Raw genomic sequence first — 24398 nt, 5'->3', positions numbered from 1 at the left:
CACTGTGGGGTGAGGGAGAGCATCGAGAACGAAGGGTGGTGGTCCCCGAATTAGCCGGGCAGTGCGGCACCCCAAGCCCCTACCCGCCGTCGTGGGGGCGCGCCGGTGGCTCCACGGGGAGAAAGTCCTCGGTTTCGGCGGGAAGGCCCCGGCCTCTGGGCGTGGTGGCTGCGCATGACGTCATATGCCCAACATGACATCAGGGTGAAAGCCGTGACATCACCCCGAAAGCGCCCGCAGGCACCCAGGGACACCAGAGAGACCCACAAGGGCCTCCGGGGCTTCAGTTCCCCTGCCGGGCCCGCCCCCAGCCCCGCCCGAGCGGGGCTGTTTACACTCCGCCGGCCGGGACTCGGAACGGGGGCCGGCGGCTGCGGCTGGACCGCTTCCCTCCACCACGGGGGCCGCCCCGCCGCCCGGCGACCGCTTGCAAGTCGACTCCCTGACCGCAGCGGCCTGGCCTCCATGCCAGGGAAGAGAAAGCTTCTTTGAGCTGGCCAGGAGGGCCTGGGAGGGGGAGGGGGCGCGGCAGAGGCCAGCTCCACGGGGAGGGAGGACCCAGAGGAGGCGAGGAGGGAGCTGGCCGGGAAGAATGGAGGGAGAAGGCGGAATGTGGGAGGGCTGAGGGAGATGTGGGAGGGACGATCGGAGAGGGGGGAGAGAGGGGGGTCCAGTCTACCCTGGCCGAGCATTTTTTTTGGGGGAAGTCCTAGGACTGAGCTCCAGGACCAGCACTCTTCTCCCAGCCCTTAGGGTCCTGCTCGGCCAAGGTAGGGGGAGTCACGCTACCCGCGGAGGGAGCGGAATAGGGGATGGAGAGGATGTGGAGGGACCAGAGAAAACGGGTGGTGTGGGATAGAATCGAGGGGAAGCCACCCAACTGAGAGTCTGATTCTTGTCAAAGGGCAATGAGACAGAGTACAGAGAGGAGGCACTTACTGGAGGCGAGGGCTCCGGGTGTTTTGAACCGGGCAGCCAGGAGCGCCCTAAGGCAGGGGGCTCCTCCGGGAGGCCCTACTCCTGGGTCCCCAAGCCAAAATATCCCCAGAACAAAGCTGCCTTGTTGGATTGATTGTTTGGGTTGGGGGAAGCACATTGGCAGGGGCTTGCTGTAGAGGGGTTGTTCTCAGCCCTAGATAGAGAAGGCCTTGGCTGAGGAGTCATAGCTCCTGGCCCCGGGTTGCCCGGTGACAGCGATGGTGGTGTTGGCACAAGGCTTGGACAAGCCTACCCCATCCCCCGCCCAGCCTTGAGGCCTGGCCCTCCTGGGCCTCTTGACCCTGCAGGGCATCTGAGAGCCTGTGTACTGGGGAGGGTTGCAGCAGGTTCTCCAGGCAAGCTTCTGTGCCAGCCTTCCCTGCCTGAGAATCTGCTGAGGTAGGGCTCTGGGCTTCCATTCAGGGGGTCTGTGATCCCAGGGCCGCCTAGGGCCCCCTAAGTGCCTCTCTGCACAATCAGTACAGCTCTCTGTCCTCTGTCTGGGTAAATGGGGTCATCTGGATCCCTCCCACGTCCGCCCCTTGGCTCCTGTTAGTCCCTCTCCTCCTCACCCGCAGTGTGCTTGGTTCCCCATGCTGAGTGCTTGGTTCTTTCCCTATCACCTTCTACCCATTGTCTCTCTCCTCTGCGTCTTTCTGTTTTTCTCTTTCTCATTCCCACAGTCTCCCTTCCTTTCACATCCTGTCTGTCTGGGTCTTCCTCTCTGCATGTCTCTTGGTCAGTCTCTATCTCTTTTCCTTGACCCGTCTCTGATTCTCTGTCTCTCATAGCTGTCTCTTATCTCTGAGTCTCTCAGGCTGTGCCTCTTTGACCTGTGCCTCTGCCCTTAATAATGTGTTTCTCTCCCTGTCTCTCTTGGTCCCTGGGGCTCTTTCTCTCCTGCTGTCCCTCACTGTCTCTGGTCTTACGCGGTGTCTGTTTTCCTTTCATTACTTCTCTCTCTCTTTCCAACTCTGGGCCTCACTCAATCTCAGTTTCTCTCACACACTTTCTCTCTGGGGCACCCAGGCCTTCCCTGCCATGCGACCTGTCAGAGTCTGGCAGTGGAGCCCCCGGGGGCTGCTGCTATGCCTGCTGTGCAGCTTGTGCTTGGGGTCTCCGTCCCCTTCCACGGACCCTGAGAAGAGGGCCGGGAGCCAGGGGCTGCGGTTCCGGCTGGCTGGCTTCCCCAGGAAGCCCTACGAGGGCCGTGTGGAGATACAGCGAGCTGGTGAATGGGGCACCATCTGCGATGATGACTTCACGCTTCAGGCTGCCCATGTCCTCTGCCGAGAGCTGGGCTTCACAGAGGCCACGGGCTGGACCCACAGTGCCAAATATGGCCCTGGAACAGGTGAGCAATTATCCAGCATATCCTAGGTATTACTTAAGTGTGACCAAAATATAGGGAGAGGGAACACCAGGATGGCACAGCCACAGGGACACAGAACACCAAGAACAGCCAGATTGAATAAACCTGTGGATGACAAACTAAGCAACATAGTTAATTCCCAGAGCTGTGTGACCTTAGGCTAGTCAGTGCTTTCTCTGAGCCTCAGATGCCCTGTGGGCAAAATGACTGGATGACGTCTAAGTTCTTTTCTTCTGCAAAAGTATGATCCTACTAAGCCATACACAAAACAGCCCAGATACAGGTGAGCCCTGTACAACTAAAGTACAGTTGGTTTCATGGGATGCTAAGAGCAGGTAAATGATATCTGGATGTCCCAAAGTCACAAGGGGTCACAGACACTGCAGCTAACAAAATCAGGTTATAGGCCAGAGCTAAAACTAACAAGCTGGCACTGTCTAAGGACAAGTATAAAATCTAGGACAAGTATGAGTGTGGGTGGTGGGGGCTTAAGAGCAGTTTCCTAGGTGAGGCCTAGGACTGCTCCCGCAGTACTCCCGCAGTATGAACCCACACTGGGATTGATGGACAGAAGTGGGGCAACCTGCAGCTGATCCCCCACTTCCCACTGGCTAGACCACCTGTGGAATTAAGTGTCATTTGTAGATGCTGTGTTTTAAGAGGGACAGTAGAAAATGGAAATACATTCAGAGGAGAGCTGCCTCGATGTGAGAGATTCAGAAGCCAAGTTTCAAGGAGGAATTGCTGAAGAGCCAGGGGATTGATATGGAAAAGCCTTGCATAGCAATGATGTTATGGTCGTTTTCAAATATGCAAAGGACTGTTGTGTGGCTGAGGGATTTTTCTGGTTGGCACCAAAGGACTGAATCAGATATAGTGGGGGAAAGTCAGGAAGAGTCACAAGGACTTTGATGGTTACACAGTATGGTGGGGCAGGAGCTAGGTGTCTCCGCAGCAGCTGAGTAAGTTCTGTTGGGATGTGAATGAGAAGTCCTTGAACATTCTAGGACAGATGACCTTTGAGGCTTCACCCAATTCTGAGAGGAAGTCAGCGATACTCAACAGGGTTCAGGCTGGGTGTGGTGGCTCAGGCCTATAATCCCAGCACTTTGGGAGGCCAAGGGAGGTGGATTACCTGAGATCAAGAGTTCGAGACCATCCTGGCCAACGTGGTGAAACCCCATTCTACTAAAAATACAAAAATTAGCTAGGTATGGTGGCACATGCCTGTAATCCCAGCTACTTCGGAGGCTGAGGCAGGAGAATTGCTTGAACCTGGGAGACGGATGTTGCAGTGAGCCGAGATCATGCCTGCACTTCAGCCTGGGCAGACTCCATTACAAAAAAAAAAAAGAAATACAGAAAAGACAGGGTTCAGACAGAGAGAAGAGAAGAACAAGGAGGGGCTGTATGACAGTGCAGACAGGGCGGGCACATGGGAGAATGCAAGGTTGAGATGGAAGGATCTTAGATGTCCAAGCCTCACAGATAGGTCAAACTCCTAAGCCCCCATGTATTGGCTGTGTGGTCTTAGGCAAGTTACTTAGCTTCTCTAAACCCCAGCTTCTTCACATAAAAGGGCGTTTTGGCAGCTGTGTTCTAAGAACGATCACATATGTCCACACCATGGCAGAGCACCTGGCACACAGTAGGTACCTGATTAATTGTAGCTAACATTGAATGGGTAGAAACTGATCAGAACTTCAGGGTTGATTCTTGCTTTTTGTTTGTTTGTTTGTTTCACCCTATCAGGTTCTTGAGTATCCCCAGATCACACCAATCTTCCATCAATCTTATGCCCCTTTCCTATTCCCTGCCAGGGTCCCCTGTCCCTACTCCATCCCTTATCATACCAGAAAGAAGGGATCATAATGGCCAAGTGAGAGGCCTCAGCACTCACTCTTCCCAACATCCCCATTACTTCCCCATCCTCCCTCCCCAAGCCTCTCTGTCCCCTCCTCTCCCCTTCCACAGGCCGCATCTGGCTGGACAACCTGAGCTGCCGTGGGACTGAGCAGAGTGTTACTGAATGTGCCTCCCGGGGCTGGGGGAACAGTGACTGTACCCACGATGAGGACGCTGGGGTCATCTGCAAGGACCAGCGCCTCCCTGGCTTCTCGGACTCCAATGTCATTGAGGTCTGCAGTTCCTAGACATACACACACACCACCCAGGATGGCCAGAGAGGACTGTGGGGTGGTTAGGGGAGATATTAGAAGGCGGTTACCCCTGGGGGATCATTTGGATTGGTGGGAGGCTTGGAAAAGCAAATGATAGAGCTCCCAGATGCTGTAGAATCCAGCAGGGTTTTTAGCATTCACATTCAAGGGGCTAAACCTGGCATGAGCCTCTGCAGCTTCATCCCTAGTCACCCCTGGGGCACCTGATGCTCTCCTTCTCAAATGTTCCTGCTGTCCTGGGACATCTCCCTTTTGACTTTCTCCTCCTTCAAAGCCATTTCCTTTCTGAAGTGCTTCCTCCTCCTCCAGGCACAGGGAGGTGCTCCTTCCTAGTGCTCTGAATCTGGGAGCATAGCACATCATCGGCCTGCTGGCTGCAGGAGAGTCCACACGGTGGACTGCGATCAACATGGTCTCTCTCTCAGCCCCACCTTGGGCCCATCCTGCCTCTGGGTTTACAGCAGGCACACCAAGCAGGCTTCCTTAAGGGTGGCAGGACACATGAAAGGTGCTGGGACTCTTTCCCTGCTTGTGGCCCCGTCCCCAGGTAGAGCATCACCTGCAAGTGGAGGAGGTGCGAATTCGACCTGCCGTTGGGTGGGGCAGACGACCCCTGCCGGTGACCGAGGGGCTGGTGGAAGTCAGGCTTCCTGATGGCTGGTCGCAAGTGTGCGACAAAGGCTGGAGTGCCCACAACAGCCACGTGGTCTGCGGGATGCTGGGCTTCCCCAGCGAAAAGAGAGTCAATGCGGCCTTCTACAGGTGAGAGGCCCGGGCGCTAGGTGGCCAGGCTGGGTTTGGGGTGCTCCCTGGGGAATGACCCTGGGAGACATCCGAGCGAGTCCGGGGCACCGGGGGACCCGGAGGTTGGGATGCGTGGGAAAATATGGAGGCTGTCGCAGAGCTGTAGAGTTGGGAAATCTTGTGGGACCACGAAGGGTGCCCGAAGGGAGTACTTGAAATGGGGGCCAGTGAGACTCCCGCTCTCTCAAGGCTGAGCCGGGGCGACGCCCGGGCAAGCAGGCAGATTCCTCCTAGCGCGGCCTTGCGAGGCCACTCCCAGGCCCTGGGGCGATTCCAGCGCTGCTGCCCGCCCCTGGGAAGCGGTGTCTGGGTGTGTCCCGCGCAGGCTAGGCACGCAGGGACCGGAGACTGCGGCACGTGGTGGCCGGGGATGAGCTGTCCGGGAGAACAAGTGTGAGCGTGCGAGCCCTCGGGACTCCTGGAAGTCCTGGAAGTTTCCCAGAATCTCTTTTGGCAAGGCCCAACCTCTCTACCTGCGGTAGAGCCCTGGGGTCCACTCCAGCTTCCAGGGAAAGGGAAACGTTATCCTGGGGAACTGTCTGTGCTTAGCGTCTCCCTTTCCTAGAGCATCTACTTTGATCTTTTTAAGAAACTGCCATTGACAGCCAGACATTTATTTGGAAATTTTTACAACCTCTCTCTGTAATCTATTTTGCAAAGCCAAAAATTCTCCCTTTCTTCGGTGGTTCCTTAGATCAGTATTGCTGAAAGGCCTCTTGATGTCAGAATAGCTTTCCGCAGGCACACTGCTTCAGATAGGGTCTGATACGGACAACCACTGTAGAAATCCTCAACCCCGACTGAAGCCTGCTCGGATTGCACTGTCTTCCCACTTCGGCAGCTTCCCGCTGCTTATACTGAACCTGTCATCACCTAAAACCAGTTCAGGTCTTCCCTGTGCTTCCTACTGATAGAGCAGCCTTTTCCAACCCAGGTATGGGTGACATTTACCCTATTACATTTGTTTTGATACATAATTTAGAAACCATAAAAAAGTCTTGATGATCCCATGAGATCAACCTGAATCCTGATGTGACTTTCCATCTGTCATCCCTCAGCCTCCTCTGGCTTCATTCAAATGATTAAAAGTTGTCGTGGAAATGTTTGAAACCAAAGTCTAACTCTTACTGCAAAATGTGCCTCCAGATTTTCATCAAGCTTCTAATCATCAGCTGTAAAATATGTTCCTTCCACCAATCGAGAAGAAACAGAACACTTCAATGATGTAACCAACATTTCACCTTATCTATCTATATATTTTTTATCTGTAATGAAATCCTGGGAGATTTTGTTAGTCTTTGATAACATCCAGATACGCTATGTTCGCAGCGATTCTCCAGCCTTCCAGTTTAGTAATCCTGTCAAAAAAGGAAACCGTAGTAGTTTGAGCCTATTTTTACTGAAATCCTTTTAGGTCTCTAAGAATTGCCATATTTTTTCCTAAATGCTCACAAACTTCTATTTAATAATTTATTCTAGAACATTACTTAAGTGTAGATTGAGGAACTGAGGAATCCTTTTTCTCTTTTTTTTTTCCTTTTGAAAGTCAGGATATTATCCAGTCTCCAGTATTTTCCACACTTGCTCACATTTTCTTCGTGTTGGCTCTGAGGCTCATCTGAAATGTCTTTCAGTACTGAGGAGTTTACTTCATCTTGTCTGGTGTCTCAAACCACTTTAAAACAACCATGTGCTGTGCCTCATTCATCCATCTTGGGGCTGCATTTCCTGCTCTGTGCTGCTTACCTTCCCTAATTTAAATCCCAGGTTCTGAAAGATGTATAGAATTTACTTAGATGTTTCCAGTGAAGAGGATAGCATGAACAGAGGGGTAGAGATCCATTTATCCAATATTTATTTACTGAGAACTTACCGTGTGCCAGGTACTATTGTAGTCGCTAGCCATGGCTCATGCCTGAAATCCCAGCACTCTGGGAGGCCAAGGTGGAAGGATTATTTGAGCCCAAGAATTCAAGACCAGCCTGGGCAATATAGTGAGACCCTATCTCTACACATAATTTTTAAAAAATAAAATTAGCCGAGCATGGTGGTGCATGCCTGTGGTCCCAGCTATGAGGGAGGATTACTTGAGCCCAGGAGGTCAAGGCTGCAGAGAGCCATGATCATGCCATTACACTGCACCCTGGGCGGCAGAGCAGGACCCTGTCTCAAACAGTAAATTAAGTAAATAAATAAGTGGTCAAGGAAGGCCTCTTGGAGAAGGCATCATTTGAGAAAAGATTTAAAGGAGGTGAGGGCACAAGCTATGCAGACCTCTAGATAAACATTTCCAGGAAGAGGGATCAAAAATGAAACTATTCTGGGGTATATGTTTGAGACTGTGTGTGTGTGGAGTGGGTTAGGGGAGAAGGCATTCTTGTCTTTCTCTTGGAGGCCACTCTGGCTGGAGCTGAGTGAAAAAGAAGAAAATGGTAGGAGATGCAGTGTAGGTGGTGATCCGAAAAGAATGGGGAGCCAGATCCTGTGGGCCATCTGGGAGAGGCTAGCTTTTGTTCTGTGGGAGATAAGGAACCACTGGAGGGTTTGGAGCAGAGGTGTGACATCAACATCGGGCTTCCTGTTTTTTTAAGTACTACTTTCACTGCTTTATTAGGAACAGACTGTGAAGGATGCAGTAGAGGCAGGAAAGCAGGTGGCTACTTAGGGGGTTGTTGTCTTCTGAAAGCCACGTAAAGAAAGTGAAAGGTGATGGTGACCAGTGAAAGTGGTTAAAATGATCAAGTTTTGCAGATAGTTGAAGGCAGAGCAATAGGATTTGCTGATGGATTCAGTGTGGTGTGAGAGAGAGGAATTAAGGCTCTTTCTAGGTTTTTGGCCTCAGCCAAATATGGAATTGGCCTCACCTGATAAGGAAGACAATGGATGGCACAGGTTTTGCGGGAGACTAGCTTGGGGTGGAGGGAAGAAACTTGGTTTTAGACCTGTTAAATCTGAGATTGTTTAAGACATTGAAATGGTGAGACTAAGTTAGCCAATTTAATATAGGACTCTGGAGTTCAAGTAAAACATATAAAGTCCTGAAACTGGACAACATCACCAAGGAGTGAATGTAAACTTAAAAGACACAGAGAGAGTGGCCCAGAGACTAAACCTTGGGGAGATTAAATATTTAAAAGTCGGAAGGTAAGATGAAATGCAAACAGTGAGGTGAGGTAGAAAGAAAACCAGGGGAGTGTGGTGGCCTGGGAGCCAAGTAAAGTGCTTCAAAGAGGAGCGAGTGACCAGCTGAGTCAGTGCTGCCCAGACCTAAAAACATGAGGACTGAGAAACGAATGCTGGATTTAGCAACAGGGAAGTCACTGTTGGCCCCAACAAAGATAATAATGAATGGCGTATATTTGGAAGACAGTAAATTAACAAGAGTAGGTTTAAACTGAGAAATAGTGGAAGATCTGGATAAAGGGAGGCCAGAAAATGGACTGCTTTAGGTGCCAAATTGGAGAGTTTGACATTGCTTTATAGAACAATTACAAATAAAAGTATTTGTATGGGACAAGAATAAAGCCGGTGTTTTGAGAGTTTGCCTGATAGTAATGGATGAGGAGAGGCGGGTCTCGATGCAGTAAGACCAGTTAGGAGATTTTTCTAAAACTGAAGCTTATCAGGAGGGTAACAACAAAGATGGAGGAAAATGAATAGATGTAGGATGACTGATAGAACACAGAGAATGAGAGAAGAGGCACCTAAAATGATTCCAGTGCTCCCTGAGAGAAGGATGGTACCAGCAGCCATCTTGGGGCTTCAGGTTAACGTGAACTAGCTTTAGAGATGGGCCATCCTTGGAAAGTTTCAGATGCAGGAATTGTCCCCAGGTATGCAAAGCCAAAATAATTTTTAGAGATCAGGAACATTTGTTGGACATATCAGAATCTCATACTCAGTCTGGGATAGGAAGGCTAGGGAAAGAGATACACTAAAGCACGGAGAGGCCATTCTTCAGAGACTGCAGGAGCCCTGGAAGACTCTGTGATGGGAATATGACAGGTCAGGCCCAGCAGAGGGAGCTTTCTCACAGGTGATACAATTACGAAAGATAGGCGAGATAATTGTAAACTACTCTCCCCTCCTTAGGGAAAAAAAATTCTGCTGGCTTTTAGAAGAAGTCAGTAAGATTTGGAAATGAGAAAATCAAAACCTGCTGTATAAATCATTTTTTAATTTATTTTGGTAGTTCTACCCTACATGTAAAAGTTGTAGAACTTTAGAATAAGAAAAGAATGTACAGAGTGCTCGCTTCGGTGGCACATATACTAAAATTGGAACAATACAGAGAAGATTAGCATGGCCCCTGAGCAAGGATGACACGCAAATTCATGAAGCATTCCATCTTTTTCAAATTAAAAAAAAAAGAATGCACAGATAATTGAACTATTTACTGCTCTTTTACAGTTGAAATTGAGGCTCTAGGAACTTCAGTGCTATTTAAGAAGTCACTCTTCTAGTTCATTTCAGTTTGGCAGATGTTTCTTGAACTCCTGTTTGCCAAGCACTGAGCAAGGTGCTGAGAATACAAAGGTGAATAAATGACAAGAGGGGTAATTAGGCTGCAGATTACAGGCCATCGTAGGGACCCGGGTCTTATGATAAAAGGATTGGGAAGCCATTTAAGTTTGGTTTGGTTTTTTTTGTTGTTGTTTTTTGTTTGTTTTTTTGTTTTGTTTTGTTCTTTAAGAGGGAGTCTGGCTCTGTTGCCCAGGCTGGAGTGCAGTGGCATGATCTCTGCTCACTGCAACCTCTGCCTCGTCAGGTTCAAGTGATTCTTCTGCCTCAGCCTCCCAAGTGGCTGGGACCACAGGTACCCACCATCACACCCAGCTACATTTTGTATTTTTAGTAGAGAAGGGGTTTCACTATGTTGGCCAGGCTGGTCTTGAACTCCTGACCTCAAGTGATCCACCCACCTCGACCTTTCAAAGTGCTGGGATTACAGGCATGAGCCACCGTGCCTGGCCATTGAAGTGTCTTAATGGGGAGGGCTGTGAGATGGCCTAATCAGGTTTGTAACTCCAAAAGATCATTTTGAATCTATTTCTTTTTTTTTTTTTTTTTGAGACAGAACCTTGCTCTGTCGCCCAGGCTGGAGTGTAGTGGTGCGATCTTGGATCACTGCAACCTCTGCCTCCCAGGTTCAAGCAATTCTCCTGCCTCGGTCTCCCAAGTAGCTGGGATCACAGGCACATGCCACCACGCCCAGCTAATTTGCTAATGTTTTGTATTTTCAGTAGAGACGGAGTTTCTCCATGTTGCCCAGGCTTGTCTGAAACTCCTGACCTCAAGTGATCCGCCCACCTCGTCCTCCCAAAGTTCTGGGATTACAGCCATGAGCCACTGAGCCCAGCCTTTGACTCTTATTTCTGAGAATGGTCAGGAGAGGAGCAAAAGTGAATGAATTGGAGAGATATTTAGGAAGTAAAATTGACAGGACTTGGTTATTGATTGACTTTGGAATCCAAGAAAGAGAGAAGTCAGGATTGACCCCTAGGTTTCTGGAATAAATTCTGCTGAGATAATGATCTGTATTTTTTTTTGGACCTACATGACATTTTAGATGACTTTCAAAACTCTACCTAGGAACATCAAGAAGGCAGTGAACTATACAAGATTATGAATACACTAGGTATGAATTTCATAATATTAAATGGCCTGTGCTCCCCAGTCAAACCAAGTTAACACCCTTGGTTATTCAGCCTTGGTTCTTGGTCCTGGTCCAGTGGCATCAGGCCTGGACAATGCCAGAAGTCTTTCTAAAGAGAACATCTAAAAAAAAAGACACAGTAGCCTCCCTAGGCCTGACTCAGGCTAGTTCTCCCTCCTAGCCTGGTCAGTCTGGCAATCCTAACAATGTTCCCCTTAGCCCTCCACCAAGGTTTAACATTAACATCTGGACCCAGGAATCCTTTCTCGCCATCATCTGCTCTAGCTCATTTCTGAGGGCGCTGGCATAGAAACACCGTCCTGAGTCCACGGCCTTCACTTCTGCTCACCCACCAGGTCATGTGCTGATGAGGCCAAGCAGCTATGAAAGCTCAGGTCTCAGGAGTGTCTGATGTTATAACGTCCTGCCACCAGGAAGCCTTCTGACCGCTAGAAGAGAAATCTTGCTCCTGGTCCTAGTTACACCAGCATTTTCCACTTGGTTCTACAGTGATCTTGACTACTGTTGTCTTATCCTCACAGAAAGTTGAGGAAGCGAGCGGCCAAAGCCTCAGCCCGACGCCCCAAGCCCCTTGGAAGGTAATGGGGCAAGAGCCCCGGGACCTCCTGCTCGCCCTGCAGCCCCAGGAGGTGGATGGATGGATAGCAGCCTATCCATGTCCATCCCAGAACCCAAACTTATGGATTAGGGATGTGAGCAAAATGGCCTTTCCTGCGGGGAGGTGAAAGAAGCAGTCATGGGGATGGGCAATCTTTGATCTTAGGGAACACAAGGCAGAAGTAACGTAGGAGCGGCTGAGAAGCCTCCCGTCTTTACACGTTCCCCAAATAGCTTGAACTTCAGCCTCAGCCACCTTCATTCTTCTTCCTTCCTGTCCCCCATCACCTCCCTTAGTTCACCCACATTCCCATTCTCTCCCCCTCCACCTTTCCTCTTCCCTCCTCCAGTTCCCAACTCCCCCACCTGGACTGATATCACTAGATTTCCCATCACTGTTGCTGAATCCAGAGAGCAGCATGAGTTCCTGAGATGTAGTTCAGTGGTGTTTGGCAGATGGTGGATGTGGAAAATCTGGCCGTCCCTCACTTTTCCCATCCCCATGCTGCGCATGAAGGGTCCTTCCCAGAAACAGAAAAATAACCCTCTACCTTTCCTGGGCCACATACGTAACCTCTACCTCCACCAACTTCCTTCTCCTTTTTGCAGACCAGTCACCAAGCTTAAAGTCAAACCCAAACCCCAAGTGGGCAGGGGGCCAAGCAAAAGGTAAATAACATTCAGGTTGGGTGGAAAGGAGAGCATGGAGTTACTAGGCTGTGGTCGGTGGTGGTGGGGTCCAGGAGGCCCGTGCGGCTGAGAGAGCTGACCAAGAGGAGGAGCAGCAGCAGCTCTTAGAAATCACCTTCCAGGGCATTTGCCAAAGTATTCCCTAAGACTGGCCCTTACCTTGGTCTCTGGGGAGTGATGCTTGTCCTAGGGTTTGTCGTTTTTCACTCACTGACTACCTCATTCCACATGCTTACTTATCTTCCCCTGGTGAGTTTCAGGAGACAACCTGGTGCTTTTCTCCTTCAGACGCCATACTTGCCTCTCCTGTAAGAGGTTACATTTGCCTAAAGGATCAGTGTTCCCAAATCAAATACTTTATTTGATTAATTGTCAAAAATAAATGCCACCAGCTTACCCAAGATGGAGTGAAACTCAGGGTCCCATTGGAGCCTGTACCAGGAATGCAGTCAGATTGACAGCCCCTGCCTCCCTGACTCATTTTCCACAGTTAGACTTCCACTTCCCTCATTTTGCTCCTGGGCTCCTTCAGAACTCACGGAAGTAGGAAGCTTCTAACCCCTGTGATTACATCTAACTTGTCTTCAAAAGGCAGTTTGCACATTAAAAATCTCCATGATAACTTCAACAGGGACTGAAGTATTGAGAATTCATCCCTTTCTCCCCTCCTGTCCTCAACAAGTACTAGTCTCACCCAGTGGTCCCCTGATAGCCCTCACTCCCCAGCTTCTCGCTCTGATGTTTTCAAAGGATCTCAGGAACTTGGGGATGTTCTCGTAGTGCCCTTCTAGCTTAGGATCATCTTTGCCCAACATGGCCATGCTCTAGCCTTCCCCGACCCCCACATTAAAGTACACACTGCCATTTTTATTTTGTTCATTGTAGACAAAGGACATGAAGCTGTTTAGAAGATAGATGTCCTCTTCCTGTGATGGCCTTGTTGACTTTCACTTTCAGCCAAACAGGACTCTGTAAGAATGTCTGATCTCTTAGATCTTCAGGATCCATTTATCCTGAGCTTCCAAAGGTATTCTGTAAACTCTCCAGGCTTCCTTTGTTTTGTTTATAAATGTTTCCTCCTCCTGTGTCTTCCTAGCCAATGGCTTCAAGTCATCATATTCCGTCCTACCTCTGACATCAAGTGATAGGGCACAGTACTGCGATAACGCATGACCACATCAGCCTCACAGGCCAATTCCACCAACTCCAGAGCTCATCTTCCCTTCCTCTGCAGACTTGACCCAGTTGTTCTGGGCAGAGCGTACTTCTCTCCTGCACGTGCCTCATTGCAGTTTCTTATTCCACTGGTGTCGACAAACAAGTACCTCCATTCTCTCAGACATCTTGCCAGCATTTCCAAGCTTTAGCATCTGTAGTTCAGTCCCATTATCCTATTCAGATGGCTTTAGGACACTGTTATGTTGAAACTGCAGAAGCATGGACAACCTTTTTAAAGACTTACACAGCTCAGGTCCTGAGATGTCTTTGCCATTTTGTTGTTTCTTTCTCTGGTCATGTATTCCCTCAAACTTTGACCTGTCCTGCATTTATACATCTTCATTCTTGCATATGCCAGTCCAAGTTTTCCTGTGTCTACCTGCTGGTCTGTCCTTGCTGTACCTGCCCCTCCAATCTGTCCTGCAGAGTCTCTGGCCTCTGCGGAGCCATGTAGATGGGAGACTTCCTCAGTCCTTTGCATCCTGACTCCTTCAGTTATTCCGGTCTCAGCATCACACAAGGACTTGCTTGCCTTCGCTTTTCAGGGTTCCTGTTTGTGTCAGCCACTCCCTCCTGACCATTTCTCCCAACTGGAAAGTCCTGGTTTCCCATTCCCTGAAGCCTTAGCCTCAGACTCCTTTAGGGCCAGCAGCCTGAAACCAAGTGGAGACTAGCCATCCTTCCCTTAGGGTTGTTCTGCTGTAGGAGGTCCCCAAGGATGCTCCTGTCCAGGTAGTTGAGGCTCCCTCAGCCTGGAAACTCAGCAATCCCTTTGTCTCTGCCGAGGGAAACACAAAAGAGGGAAGAGGGGATAAATGGTCACAAAAGGGTTGGGGGCATGGTAGAGGCATGAAGTGGGAGGAGGGTTGTGGGGCCAAGAGGCAGGAGCATTGTTTTACCCTACTGCAACTCACTCCTGTCCTCCTAGGCTGCTGGCCCAGCGGCAGCAACACTCCTTTGGTCTGCATGGGGTGGCGTGCGTGGGCACGGAAGCCCACCTCTCCCTCTGTTCCCTGGAGTTCTATCGTGCCAATGACACCACCAGGTGCCCTGGGGGGGCCCCTGCGGTGGTGAGCTGTGTGCCAGGCCCTCTCTACGCAGCGTCCAGTGGCCAGAAGAAGCACCAACAGTCGAAGCCTCAGGGGGAGGTGTGTGAGACAGTGACTATGACCTTTCCCACCCCAGGTGGAGAACCCCTAGCCTGGCAACCCCCGACTAAGCATAGCCCTGACCTTTAAGGAGAGGAGCCTTCCAGGGGGTGGGCCACAGACCTGATACCACCCACTCCCTCCCACTGAAGTGTCACTCATCTCCCAAGTCTGCTTAGCCTTGCCATGCAGATGTTGCTACTCACCTCTGTTGGGCACTTCTCTCTTCTATAGGGCCGTGTCCGTCTAAAAGGCGGGGCCCACCCTGGAGAGGGCCGGGTAGAAGTCCTAAAGGCCAGCACATGGGGTACAGTCTGTGACCGCAAGTGGGACCTGCAAGCAGCCAGCGTGGTGTGTCGGGAGCTGGGCTTCGGGAGTGCTCGAGAAGCTCTGAGTGGCGCTCGCATGGGGCAGGGTGAGGCAGCATGGAGGTGGGAGGGAGAGGGAAGGAGGTACAGGCTCCTGGGGGGCACATTCCTTGGGAAGGTTAGGTGTCCCCCGGGCAGACATATATGCTTAGTTACGACTTCCTGATCTTTGCCATCTGGCCCTAGGCATGGGTGCTATCCACCTGAGTGAAGTGCGCTGCTCTGGACAGGAGCTCTCCCTCTGGAAGTGCCCCCACAAGAACATCACAGCGGAGGATTGTTCACATAGCCAGGATGCCGGGGTCCGGTGCAACCTACCTTACACTGGGGTGGAGACCAGGGTCAGTCATACTCTCCACCTTGGCTGAGGTGTCTCTTTAATCCTATCCAGTCCTGGCCTCCAATCTGTAGTCTGATGGCCCCCAGCCTATTGCCCCAGGCCCCTGCCATCCTGCAGCTCCCACCTGACCCATCACTTGCTAGTCCATTATGCACCTCTAAGTCATGCTTCAGCCACATCTATGCTACCGACACCCACCACCTCACCCCAAAGCTTCCTCCAGCGCTTCCATTCTGTGTCACTACAGATCCGACTCAGTGGGGGCCGCAGCCAACATGAGGGGCGAGTCGAGGTGCAAATAGGGGGACCTGGGTCCCTTCGCTGGGGCCTCATCTGTGGGGATGACTGGGGGACCCTGGAGGCCATGGTGGCCTGTAGGCAACTGGGTCTGGGCTACGCCAACCACGGTCTGCAGGTGAGTGCGAAGGAGAGGGAGCCGAGGCTGTCATCTCAAAGCCTGTGTTTTGGGCTGAGGACTGAGGAAGGAGTCCCTTGGCCCAAGACGCTGGATCCTGGGCCTTATAGAAACATCTGCATATGTCCCCAGGAGACCTGGTACTGGGACTCTGGGAATATAACAGAAGTGGTGATGAGTGGAGTACGCTGCACAGGGACTGAGCTGTCCCTGGACCAGTGTGCCCATCATGGCACCCACCTCACCTGCAAGAGGACAGGGACCCGCTTCACTGCTGGAGTCATCTGTTCTGAGAGTGAGTGAAGGAGGGGATGATGCAAGCCAGGGAAGGGAGGCTCTGGGCCACCCCTTTGCAGGGAAAGAGAGGGCTATAATCTGGAGGGGTACTCCTTTCCCATAGAAAACCAGTCTCACACGCTAGGGAGGGATGGAAGCACCCCACTCTGTGAAGTCAGCAGTGACTTCTAACACCCCCTTCCTTTCTTGGTGCAGCTGCGTCAGATCTGCTGCTGCACTCAGCACTGGTGCAGGAGACCGCCTATATTGAAGACCGGCCCCTGCATATGCTATACTGTGCTGCAGAAGAGAACTGCCTGGCCAGCTCAGCCCGTTCAGCCAACTGGCCCTATGGTCACCGGCGTCTACTCCGATTCTCCTCCCAGATCCACAACCTGGGACGAGCTGACTTTAGGCCCAAGGCTGGGCGCCACTCCTGGGTGTGGCACGAGTGCCATGGGTGAGAGGATAGGGAGTCAAATAGAAGGGCAAGGCCACGGGGGGTGGTACAAACCTTCTGGGGGCAGAGAAGGAAACAGAAGTTTCTTTGTCCCCACAGGCATTACCACAGCATGGACATCTTCACTCACTACGATATCCTCACCCCAAATGGCACCAAGGTGGCTGAGGGCCACAAAGCTAGTTTCTGCCTGGAAGACACTGAGTGTCAGGAGGGTGAGTAGGGGCCTAACTAAAGTGGACTACATGGTGTCCATCGCATAGCCTTTTCTTAGACTGACACGTGCTAATCCCTCCAGATGTCTCCAAGAGGTATGAGTGTGCCAACTTTGGAGAGCAAGGCATCACCGTGGGTTGCTGGGATCTCTACCGGCATGACATTGACTGTCAATGGATTGACATCACAGATGTGAAGCCAGGAAACTACATTCTCCAGGTACCTGGAGTCTGGGGCTTCTAGATGGATGAGTGGGAGAAGTGTTAAAGACACTTTTGGATTTGAGGATTGTCACTGGGTTAAGTGACCTTTCTTTTGCTCACAGGTAGTCATCAACCCAAATTTTGAAGTAGCAGAGAGTGACTTCACCAACAATGCAATGAAATGTAACTGCAAATATGATGGACATCGCATCTGGGTGCACAACTGCCACATCGGTATTTGATGGGAAGAGCAACCCAGGAAGATTAGGGGATGGGAGGGAAAAATATTCATTCTCTTTTTCCATAACTTGTTTCCGTATCTTTCCACCCTCCTCTGGAGCTCTCAGTCCCTCTACTTCTACCCACCCTTCCCCACAGTGGGTCTCTCTGCCTCCTTCTGTGCAGGGCATCTCCCAAATTGCCTATCCAATCTGCAGGTGATGCCTTCAGTGAAGAGGCCAACAGGAGGTTTGAGCGATACCCTGGCCAGAACACCAACCAGATTATCTAAGTGCTACCACCCTCTGCAAACCACCACTGGCCCTTAATGGCAGGGGTATGAGGCTGCCATTACCTCAGGAGCTTACCAAGGAACCCATGTCAGCAACCACACTCATTGGACCATGCACTATGGATGTGGAAGTGTCAAGCAGAAGTTATCACCTTCCTTCAGAGGCCAGCTGTCAGTATCTGTGGCCAAGCATGGGGAATCTTTGCTCCCAGGCCCAGCACCGAGCAGAGCAGAGCACACCACACCAGAAAGAGCAGCACCTGACTAACTGCCCACAACAAAAGATGGCAACAGCTCATTGTCTTGAATAGGAAGGTCAGGATGGTCAGCTCCGGTATCTCCCCTAAGAAGTTTAGGGGGATACAGCTTTACCTCTAGCCTTTTGGTGGGGGAAAAGATCCAGCCCTCCCACCTCATTTTTGACTATAATATGTTGCTAGGTATAATTTTATTTTATATAAAAAGTGTTTCTGTGATTCTTCAGAGCCCAGGAATCAGTGCTGGTGGTTAGAGGGACCTGCCCCCACTGGTTCATTTAACCCTCTGTCCTGGCGCCCTCAGAGCCTCAGCCAGGAAGGCAGGAAGAAATCAGAGTAGGAGCCTCATACTCTTGCTGATCTGTTCATTCTGTGATCTCAGGGGTCACATATAAAGTCAGTGTTTCTCGTCCCCGCCGGATCCGCAATGCCATCTTGGGTTGGGTTCTAACAGCTTCATAAATATCTTCAGCACTACGTGCCACCTTGTCCCCAATGGCCAAAATCACATCACCAGGCCGCAGGCCAGCCCTACAGAGAAAAACGGACAGAGAGAAAGGAAGGAATAGAACGCCCAGTTCAAGGACACATGCATACCTCGCCCATCCCCATCTCACACTGAAGCCTCTCCCTCACCGGTGTGCAGGGGAGCCCAGGATGACTTTATGGATGAGTACACCATACCGAACATCGGGAAACCTTGGATCTCGAAGCTGTAGTTCAGCAAGGATGCTGAAAGTACACAGATCACCCTATTAGCCAAACCTAGGCATTCTCCCCATCCTGAGTTCACCTCAAGTCTCTTATCAACACATTGATAAATGTATGGACAGGACATGCGCTAGGTACTACAAAATACAATGGCCACTCACTTTCTGTCTTCTAGCAGTTAAGAGCAACATGTACATAAAAGATGTACACCACATGAGGGCACCAAATGACAAACTGTTAAATCAATAGCACTAATGTCACTCTAGAATGCTAAGAGAAGCTTTAAGGAGAAAGAAACTGAGCCTAAAAGGATGGGTGTGATATTAACCATATAAAACAAGAATAGCATAAATAAAACAACATGGGAGTAGGAAATCAAGTTGGCTTCATATAAGAAGGTATAACAGCCAGGTCTAGAAAGTTGATTTGCAGACAGATGGAAAATGGCCCTTAAATGCCAAGTTAATGGATTGAAGGCTTGAAATCAAAGCAGTAACAGGATGAAATCAATCTGGTGACAGGTGTGCAAAGTGGAGTGGGATAAGAAAGTCAAGATGATGAAGGGGGATGGCTCTTGTGATTGTTCCAAGTGTGATGCAGCTCATTTTAGATAATGACAGAAATGAGAACAAAGCTCAACAGAGGTGCCAGGGGCCCACCTCTGATTGCACTGGTTACATTACATGTCACCATCCCTAAAGCTCATACCTGGGAGTCAGGGTCAGCATCATCACCCCAATGTAGCAGTGTCGGGACCCATTGATTCCACACGAGGAATCTGTGACAGAGGGACAAATGAGTCCCACCCAGCTACATCCTTCCTTCCCCTACCCTCTTCTCCCAATAGACCACCCTCCAGCAAGTCCCAATGAATGCCCCTCACCTATTTCCCACCCACCATTTTAAAGGAACCCGTTTCCCCATAAGCCAGGCTCACTTTCCTGTTCCCCACGACGCAGAAATTCTCGAAGACGATCAGAAGGGATAGCAAAGGAGATTCCAGCTGTGACCTTCATGGTGTTCACTCCAATCACTTCTCCATCCTGCAGGGACAAAGCCCCCTGTTCCCTAGCCCAAACAGATAGTAGGGGATGGGGGCACCTGAACAAAAGTAGCATCAAGTGTTGGGGAAATCTGGTTGGATGTTGAGAGATAGCCAATAAAGAACTACTCAGAAACTTGACCAAATATCTTTGAATTAGGGAAAAACCACCCTTCCCACACTGACCTGGGGCAGAGATTCTTGGAAGGAAGGATGTCCCACTCACCAGGTTAACCAGGGGACCTCCAGAGTTTCCAAACTGCAGAACAAGGACAAAACATGAAAGAGATCTGGGGATTCTAAGTCTGGGGGCACACCAGGATGTAGGTGCTTTCTCCAAACTCTCTTCTTTTTCAGCCCATGAATGAGTGGCCACATTTTTGCAGCCTAAGGTCTGTATATAGTGTCATCCAACATATATCAGTTGGTGCTTGAACCACAAAGCCTCTTCCCCCTCCCCCATCATTTGTCATTTCTTTCCTATCAGGACGCACATCAATAGCTGCATCAGTCTGAATGTATTCCACATTGGTTTGGGGGAGTCCCAGGTCTCTGGCTGGACGCTGAGCAGAGCTAACAATGCCGGATGTGATCGTGTTCTGCAGTGCAAAGGGACTTCCCATGGCAACAACAAACTCCCCTTGCCGGACCTCAGATGAGCATCCAAGAGGCAACGTGGGGAGAGGATCCTAAGGGAGAATGGGTATAAGAGACCTGTCATCTGGAGATGCGAGCAAATAAGCGGCTCCAACCAGAACTGGCCTACCCCAGCCCCTACCTTAGTCTGAATCCTCAGCGTTGCGATGTCTGCCACGGGATCCACAGCTGTGACGATGGCCTCATATGTGTCGCCGCTAAGCAGTCTCACACGGACTTTGCGCCGATCAGCCACCACATGGGCGTTGGTGACAATGAGCCCATCAGCAGCCACCACGAAACCTGAGCCGTTCGAGATAGGGATTTCGCGGCCCGAGAAAGGGTGCCTGGAATGGAGAGAAAGCACGGATAAGAGGAGGCTCTGACCCTTCCTAACCGCCCGCCCTCTGGCCCGTGGCTTCAGTGCCTCCGGGTCTACCCCTACCATTACCGATCCAGGATCTCGATATAGACAACGGCAGGTGCTGTCTTCTCCACCACATCTGCGATGAAGTTGTACTGACTCCGGGGAGAGGTGGGAGGCGGGCCAGGGACTTCGGCGAGGACGGCCGGAGGACCCCGACCCCTGCCCCACAACAACAACAGCACTGCCCCCCCGGCGCCCAGCGCCACCGCCAGCCACGCGCGCGAACGGCTTCCAGAGTTCCCAGAGGCCTCCTGGGTCCTTGTATCTGGGGTCCCCTCAGTCAGTTGTTCCCGGGGATCCGAGGTCCCAGACGTCAGACGTACTCGGGGTTCAGGGACCCCAACAGACAACCGGGCCCGGAGACTGGGGGTCCCATAAGTCACTCGGGCCCGGGGGTCAGAAGTTCCTGACGTCAGCAGAGCCCGGAGGTCAGGGGTCAACAGGGGTCTCTTCCCCCAGCGAGTACCCCCCAAAGCCCGCCATGCCCGGAGGATCCAGCCTGCACCCCGCCCCGCCCTCAGCGCAGCCATCAGCTCCGCCTCGGCTGCCTCCTCGCCCGCCCTACTCAGAGGCGGCACCCAGGACGCGAGCAAGCGGACAGTAGGACGCAGGGCACGCTGGTACTTGAAGTCCTCCAGAAGTGCACGCCGGAACCAGGATTCCGGGAGGCCGCCTCCTCCCCATCCCGCGAATGCCGGGAATTGTGGTCTCCGCGGGACCCGAGTTGTGAGACTGCCCAAGGGGCCGCGGGGCATGCTGGGAATGCTAGCCCTTCCGGGGCGCCTCAGGACTTCAGGTCCAGTCACCCCGGGCGGATGCCCAAAGACTCCGCCTTCCCAGGAGCTCTTGCGGCCGGGCGCGAAGATGGCGGCAGCGACTGCCGGGCTCTCCTGAAGCTGCAGTTATGGAGCTTCCCTCATCGCCGGGGCCGGAGAGGCTCTTTGACTCTCACCGGTAAGAGCCCCGGCGGGAAGAGGCCGATCCTCGCATCCTGTTGGCCTTCGGTGCCCGACCACTTCGCCTCTCGCCCCCAGGCTCCCGGGTGACGGCTTTCTGTTGCTCGCTCTGCTGCTCTACGCGCCGGTCGGGTTCTGCCTCCTCGTCCTGCGCCTCTTTCTCGGGATCCACGTCTTCCTGGTCAGCTGCGCGCTGCCAGACAGCGTCCTTCGCAGGTTCCGACGCAGGCATTTGGGTAGTGTCAGGGCTGGACCTGGCCCGAAGACACACAATCACCACCTCCTGTGTCCCCAGGTTCGTAGTGCGGACCATGTGTGCGCTGCTGGGGCTCGTGGCCCGGCAGGAGGACTCTGGACTCCGGGATCACAGCGTTAGGGTTCTCATTTCCAACCACGTGACACCTTTCGACCACAACGTAGTCAATCTGCTCACCACCTGTAGCACCGTGAGTGAGAGCGAGGCCGAAAGCGCCACGGGGCGGTTCCCTGGGGCCCAGCTGAAGGCCCCCAGTCCCCATTCGCGTTCCCCATGGAGGATATTGACCCTTACCCCTAACCCTGATCCTCCACCCCACATGTCAGTTTTTCTTATTTTCCTCAATTTTTTTTCATCTTGCTTTCTCTTCTCCTGGTTCCCAGCCTCTACTCAATAGTCCCCCCAGCTTTGTATGCTGGTCTCGGGGCTTCATGGAGATGGATGGGCGGGGGGAGTTGGTGGAGTCACTCAAGAGATTCTGTGCTTCCACGAGGCTTCCCCCCACCCCTCTGCTGCTATTCCCTGAGGAAGAGGCCACCAATGGCCGGGAGGGGCTCCTGCGTTTCAGGTGGGTTTAGCACAGGTATCGGGTGGTCAAGCTTGTGGGGCCCTTGAGTTTTTACAACCTTCGTTAGCCCTTAGCCCCCAACATCTCTAGTTCATTTCCTTTCTGTCTACTTTTCTTTCTCCTGAATCCCTTCATTCTTCAATTATCTACTTGTAGAGTTTGACAGTTGCCTGTTTTAAGGCAGGTATAAGCTACTGACCAGGCTGGCTGGATTCCCATCCTACTTTCTCCTTCCTCTTCTAGTTCCTGGCCATTTTCTATCCAGGATGTGGTACAACCTCTTACCCTGCAAGTTCAGAGACCCCTGGTCTCTGTGGTGAGTGTGTGTTGAACAGGCAATCTCTGGGGCTTGGAGGGGAAGTTTCCCATCCCAGGCCCTGGCTTAGGCCTCACTTCATGCCCTCCCCTCAGACGGTGTCAGATGCCTCCTGGGTCTCAGAACTGCTGTGGTCACTTTTCGTCCCTTTCACGGTGTATCAAGTAAGGTATTAACTGCCCTCACACTTTGGTCACTGGGGAGAGGCTTATGTCAAGGTCAAGGAAGTAGTGGCCTCTGCCCTGTCCATTTGTAGATCTTTTAATATCAAGGTTCTACCACAGAGGCAACAAAAAGTATATACTATTTTCCCACCCTCACCATGCAAAGAGGCACCAAAGTGGGGAGCAGTGACAGCCTTTACCCTGGGTGCCCGCAACATAGCCCTGGATTGTTTTTTGCAGGTGGCTTTGTCCTGTTCATCGCCAACTAGGGGAAGGGAATGAGGAGTTTGCACTCCGTGTACAACAGGTGGTTGGATATACAGGCAGGGTGGAGGTGTGGTCCCTGCTTAGGAGAAGAGGGAGGAGAGCTTGAGATCTTGACACTTCCAATTTTCCAATTCTCCCTAGCTGGTGGCCAAGGAATTGGGCCAGACAGGGACACGGCTCACTCCAGCAGACAAAGCAGAGCACATGAAGCGACAAAGACACCCCAGATCGCGCCCCCAGTCAGGTATGTGGTCTCTATACATACACCCGTTGTTTGTTTTTTTTTCCCAGCCTACTGTGATTCCTCCTCTATTCCTGTGCTAGTTAGCCTCTCCTTCTCTGAGTTCTCTACTTAACAAAATTTCTTTTCTTTTTTTTCTTTTTCCACAGCCCAGTCTTCTTTCCCTCCCTCCCCTGGTCCTTCTCCTGATATGCAGCTGGCAACTCTGGCTCAGAGAGTCAAAGAAGTTTTGCCCCATGTGCCATTGGGTGTCATCCAGAGAGACCTGGGTATGGGAAAGGGTGGCTCTACACAGGGAGATGGGCACAGGGAGGAAAAGTGGGTTGTGAAGGAAGAAAGTGAACAGGGAGTAGACTCCCTTCTCTTTTCTCCCCAGCCAAGACTGGCTGTGTAGACTTGACTATCACTAATCTGCTTGAGGGAGCCGTAGCTTTCATGCCTGAAGACATCACCCAGGGAACTCAGTCCCTACCCACAGCCTCTGCCTCCAAGGTGAGACCTAGAAAATGGTCAGGTCCAAGACTTGGGGTGAGTTGGGGGCAGACTACCTACTCTCTTATCCCTGATTTTTCATTTTTGATCCTGAGACCCTAGCATAGTGCCTCTCTTGCAAAGTAGGCATTCGATGCATGTTTAATGATGACTCCGCAAGCCCTCTGACATTGTGATCACCTCAGTTCCCCAGCTCTGGCCTGGTGACCCCTCAGCCAACAGTCCTAACATTTGCCAAGTCTTCCTGGGCCCGGCAGGAGAGCCTGCAGGAGCGTAAGCAAGCACTATATGAATATGCAAGAAGGTGAGGGGGTTAGAGGAAAATGAATAGGATGGGGAATATTGGAGAATGGAGTTATGGAGCAACTATGGCAAAACCTGAATAATGTCTTTCCCTATGCCCCACAGGAGATTCACAGAGAGACGAGCCCAGGAGGCTGACTGAACCCAAAGGAACAGGATGAACCCAGAGCCGCAGGACGGAGACTGGGGGCAGCCCTCACCCAACTCACAACAGGCTGGATGGGTGGGTGGGTTGTAAAAAGGGAAGGATGAGGCTCCCCCAATATCACATTAAATTCATGGTTTTCATTCAAGGTGTCTGCTGTCTCT

General features: G+C 51.5%; 3 protein-coding genes and 1 non-coding gene across 16 annotated transcripts; 3 read left to right on the top strand and 1 right to left on the bottom strand.

Annotated features, from left to right (window-relative positions):
* The first annotated feature begins 680 nt into the window (after nucleotides 1-680).
* LOXL3 (lysyl oxidase like 3) lies at nucleotides 681-18122 on the top strand. Of its 4 annotated transcripts, none has more exons than XM_012452143.3 (14): nucleotides 684-770; nucleotides 2008-2332; nucleotides 4325-4488; nucleotides 5078-5292; nucleotides 14445-14664; nucleotides 14899-15079; nucleotides 15219-15373; nucleotides 15620-15787; nucleotides 15920-16082; nucleotides 16280-16523; nucleotides 16623-16738; nucleotides 16822-16958; nucleotides 17065-17176; nucleotides 17380-18122. In XM_012452143.3, exons 2-14 carry the CDS (start codon nucleotides 2020-2022, stop codon nucleotides 17451-17453), a joined length of 2262 nt encoding a protein of 753 aa, XP_012307566.1. In that variant the 5' UTR covers nucleotides 684-770; nucleotides 2008-2019; the 3' UTR covers nucleotides 17454-18122. The 4 variants fall into 4 exon arrangements, with proteins under 4 accessions (XP_012307568.1, XP_012307566.1, XP_012307567.1 ...); XM_012452144.3 differs by having other exon boundaries at nucleotides 696-770; nucleotides 1974-2332; XM_012452145.3 differs by lacking the exon at nucleotides 15620-15787 and having other exon boundaries at nucleotides 681-2332.
* LOC135275643 (U6 spliceosomal RNA) lies at nucleotides 9582-9688 on the top strand. The gene has a single exon (XR_010343248.1). It is a non-coding gene; the product is annotated as a U6 spliceosomal RNA (small nuclear RNA).
* On the bottom strand, nucleotides 17885-21850 carry HTRA2 (HtrA serine peptidase 2). Of its 7 annotated transcripts, XM_012452152.3 has the most exons (8): nucleotides 20551-21839; nucleotides 20242-20446; nucleotides 19958-20152; nucleotides 19690-19722; nucleotides 19359-19464; nucleotides 19130-19199; nucleotides 18347-18442; nucleotides 17885-18241 (listed from the first exon to the last, which is right to left on the bottom strand). In XM_012452152.3, the coding sequence occupies exons 1-8, from the start codon at nucleotides 21279-21281 to the stop codon at nucleotides 18076-18078; spliced, it is 1602 nt and encodes a 533-aa protein (XP_012307575.1). In that variant the 5' UTR covers nucleotides 21282-21839; the 3' UTR covers nucleotides 17885-18075. The 7 variants fall into 7 exon arrangements, with proteins under 7 accessions (XP_012307575.1, XP_012307576.1, XP_012307572.1 ...); XM_012452153.3 differs by lacking the exon at nucleotides 18347-18442 and having other exon boundaries at nucleotides 20551-21846; XM_012452149.2 differs by having other exon boundaries at nucleotides 19359-19722; nucleotides 20551-21842.
* Nucleotides 21327-24382, top strand: AUP1 (AUP1 lipid droplet regulating VLDL assembly factor). Of its 4 annotated transcripts, none has more exons than XR_001107459.3 (12): nucleotides 21356-21480; nucleotides 21561-21698; nucleotides 21778-21928; nucleotides 22122-22306; nucleotides 22550-22622; nucleotides 22718-22791; nucleotides 23027-23093; nucleotides 23195-23297; nucleotides 23444-23563; nucleotides 23671-23786; nucleotides 23913-24090; nucleotides 24195-24382. XR_001107459.3 is itself a non-coding variant. In XM_012452161.3 (12 exons), the coding sequence occupies exons 1-12, from the start codon at nucleotides 21431-21433 to the stop codon at nucleotides 24229-24231; spliced, it is 1233 nt and encodes a 410-aa protein (XP_012307584.1). In that variant the 5' UTR covers nucleotides 21365-21430; the 3' UTR covers nucleotides 24232-24382. The 4 variants fall into 4 exon arrangements, 3 of the variants coding, with proteins under 3 accessions (XP_012307582.1, XP_012307584.1, XP_021526639.1); XM_012452161.3 differs by having other exon boundaries at nucleotides 21365-21480; nucleotides 23972-24090; XM_012452159.2 differs by having other exon boundaries at nucleotides 21327-21480; nucleotides 21561-21928; nucleotides 23972-24090.
* Nucleotides 24383-24398: the final 16 nt, after the last annotated feature.

Source organism: Aotus nancymaae, unplaced genomic scaffold, assembly GCF_030222135.1.
Source record: "Aotus nancymaae isolate 86718 unplaced genomic scaffold, 86718_ANA_hifiasm-v0.15.2.pri h1tg000017l, whole genome shotgun sequence".
Lineage (NCBI taxonomy): Eukaryota > Metazoa > Chordata > Mammalia > Primates > Aotidae > Aotus > Aotus nancymaae.
The sequence above is the reverse complement of the archived record's forward strand: the minus strand, read 5'-3'. Positions and strand labels throughout refer to the sequence as shown.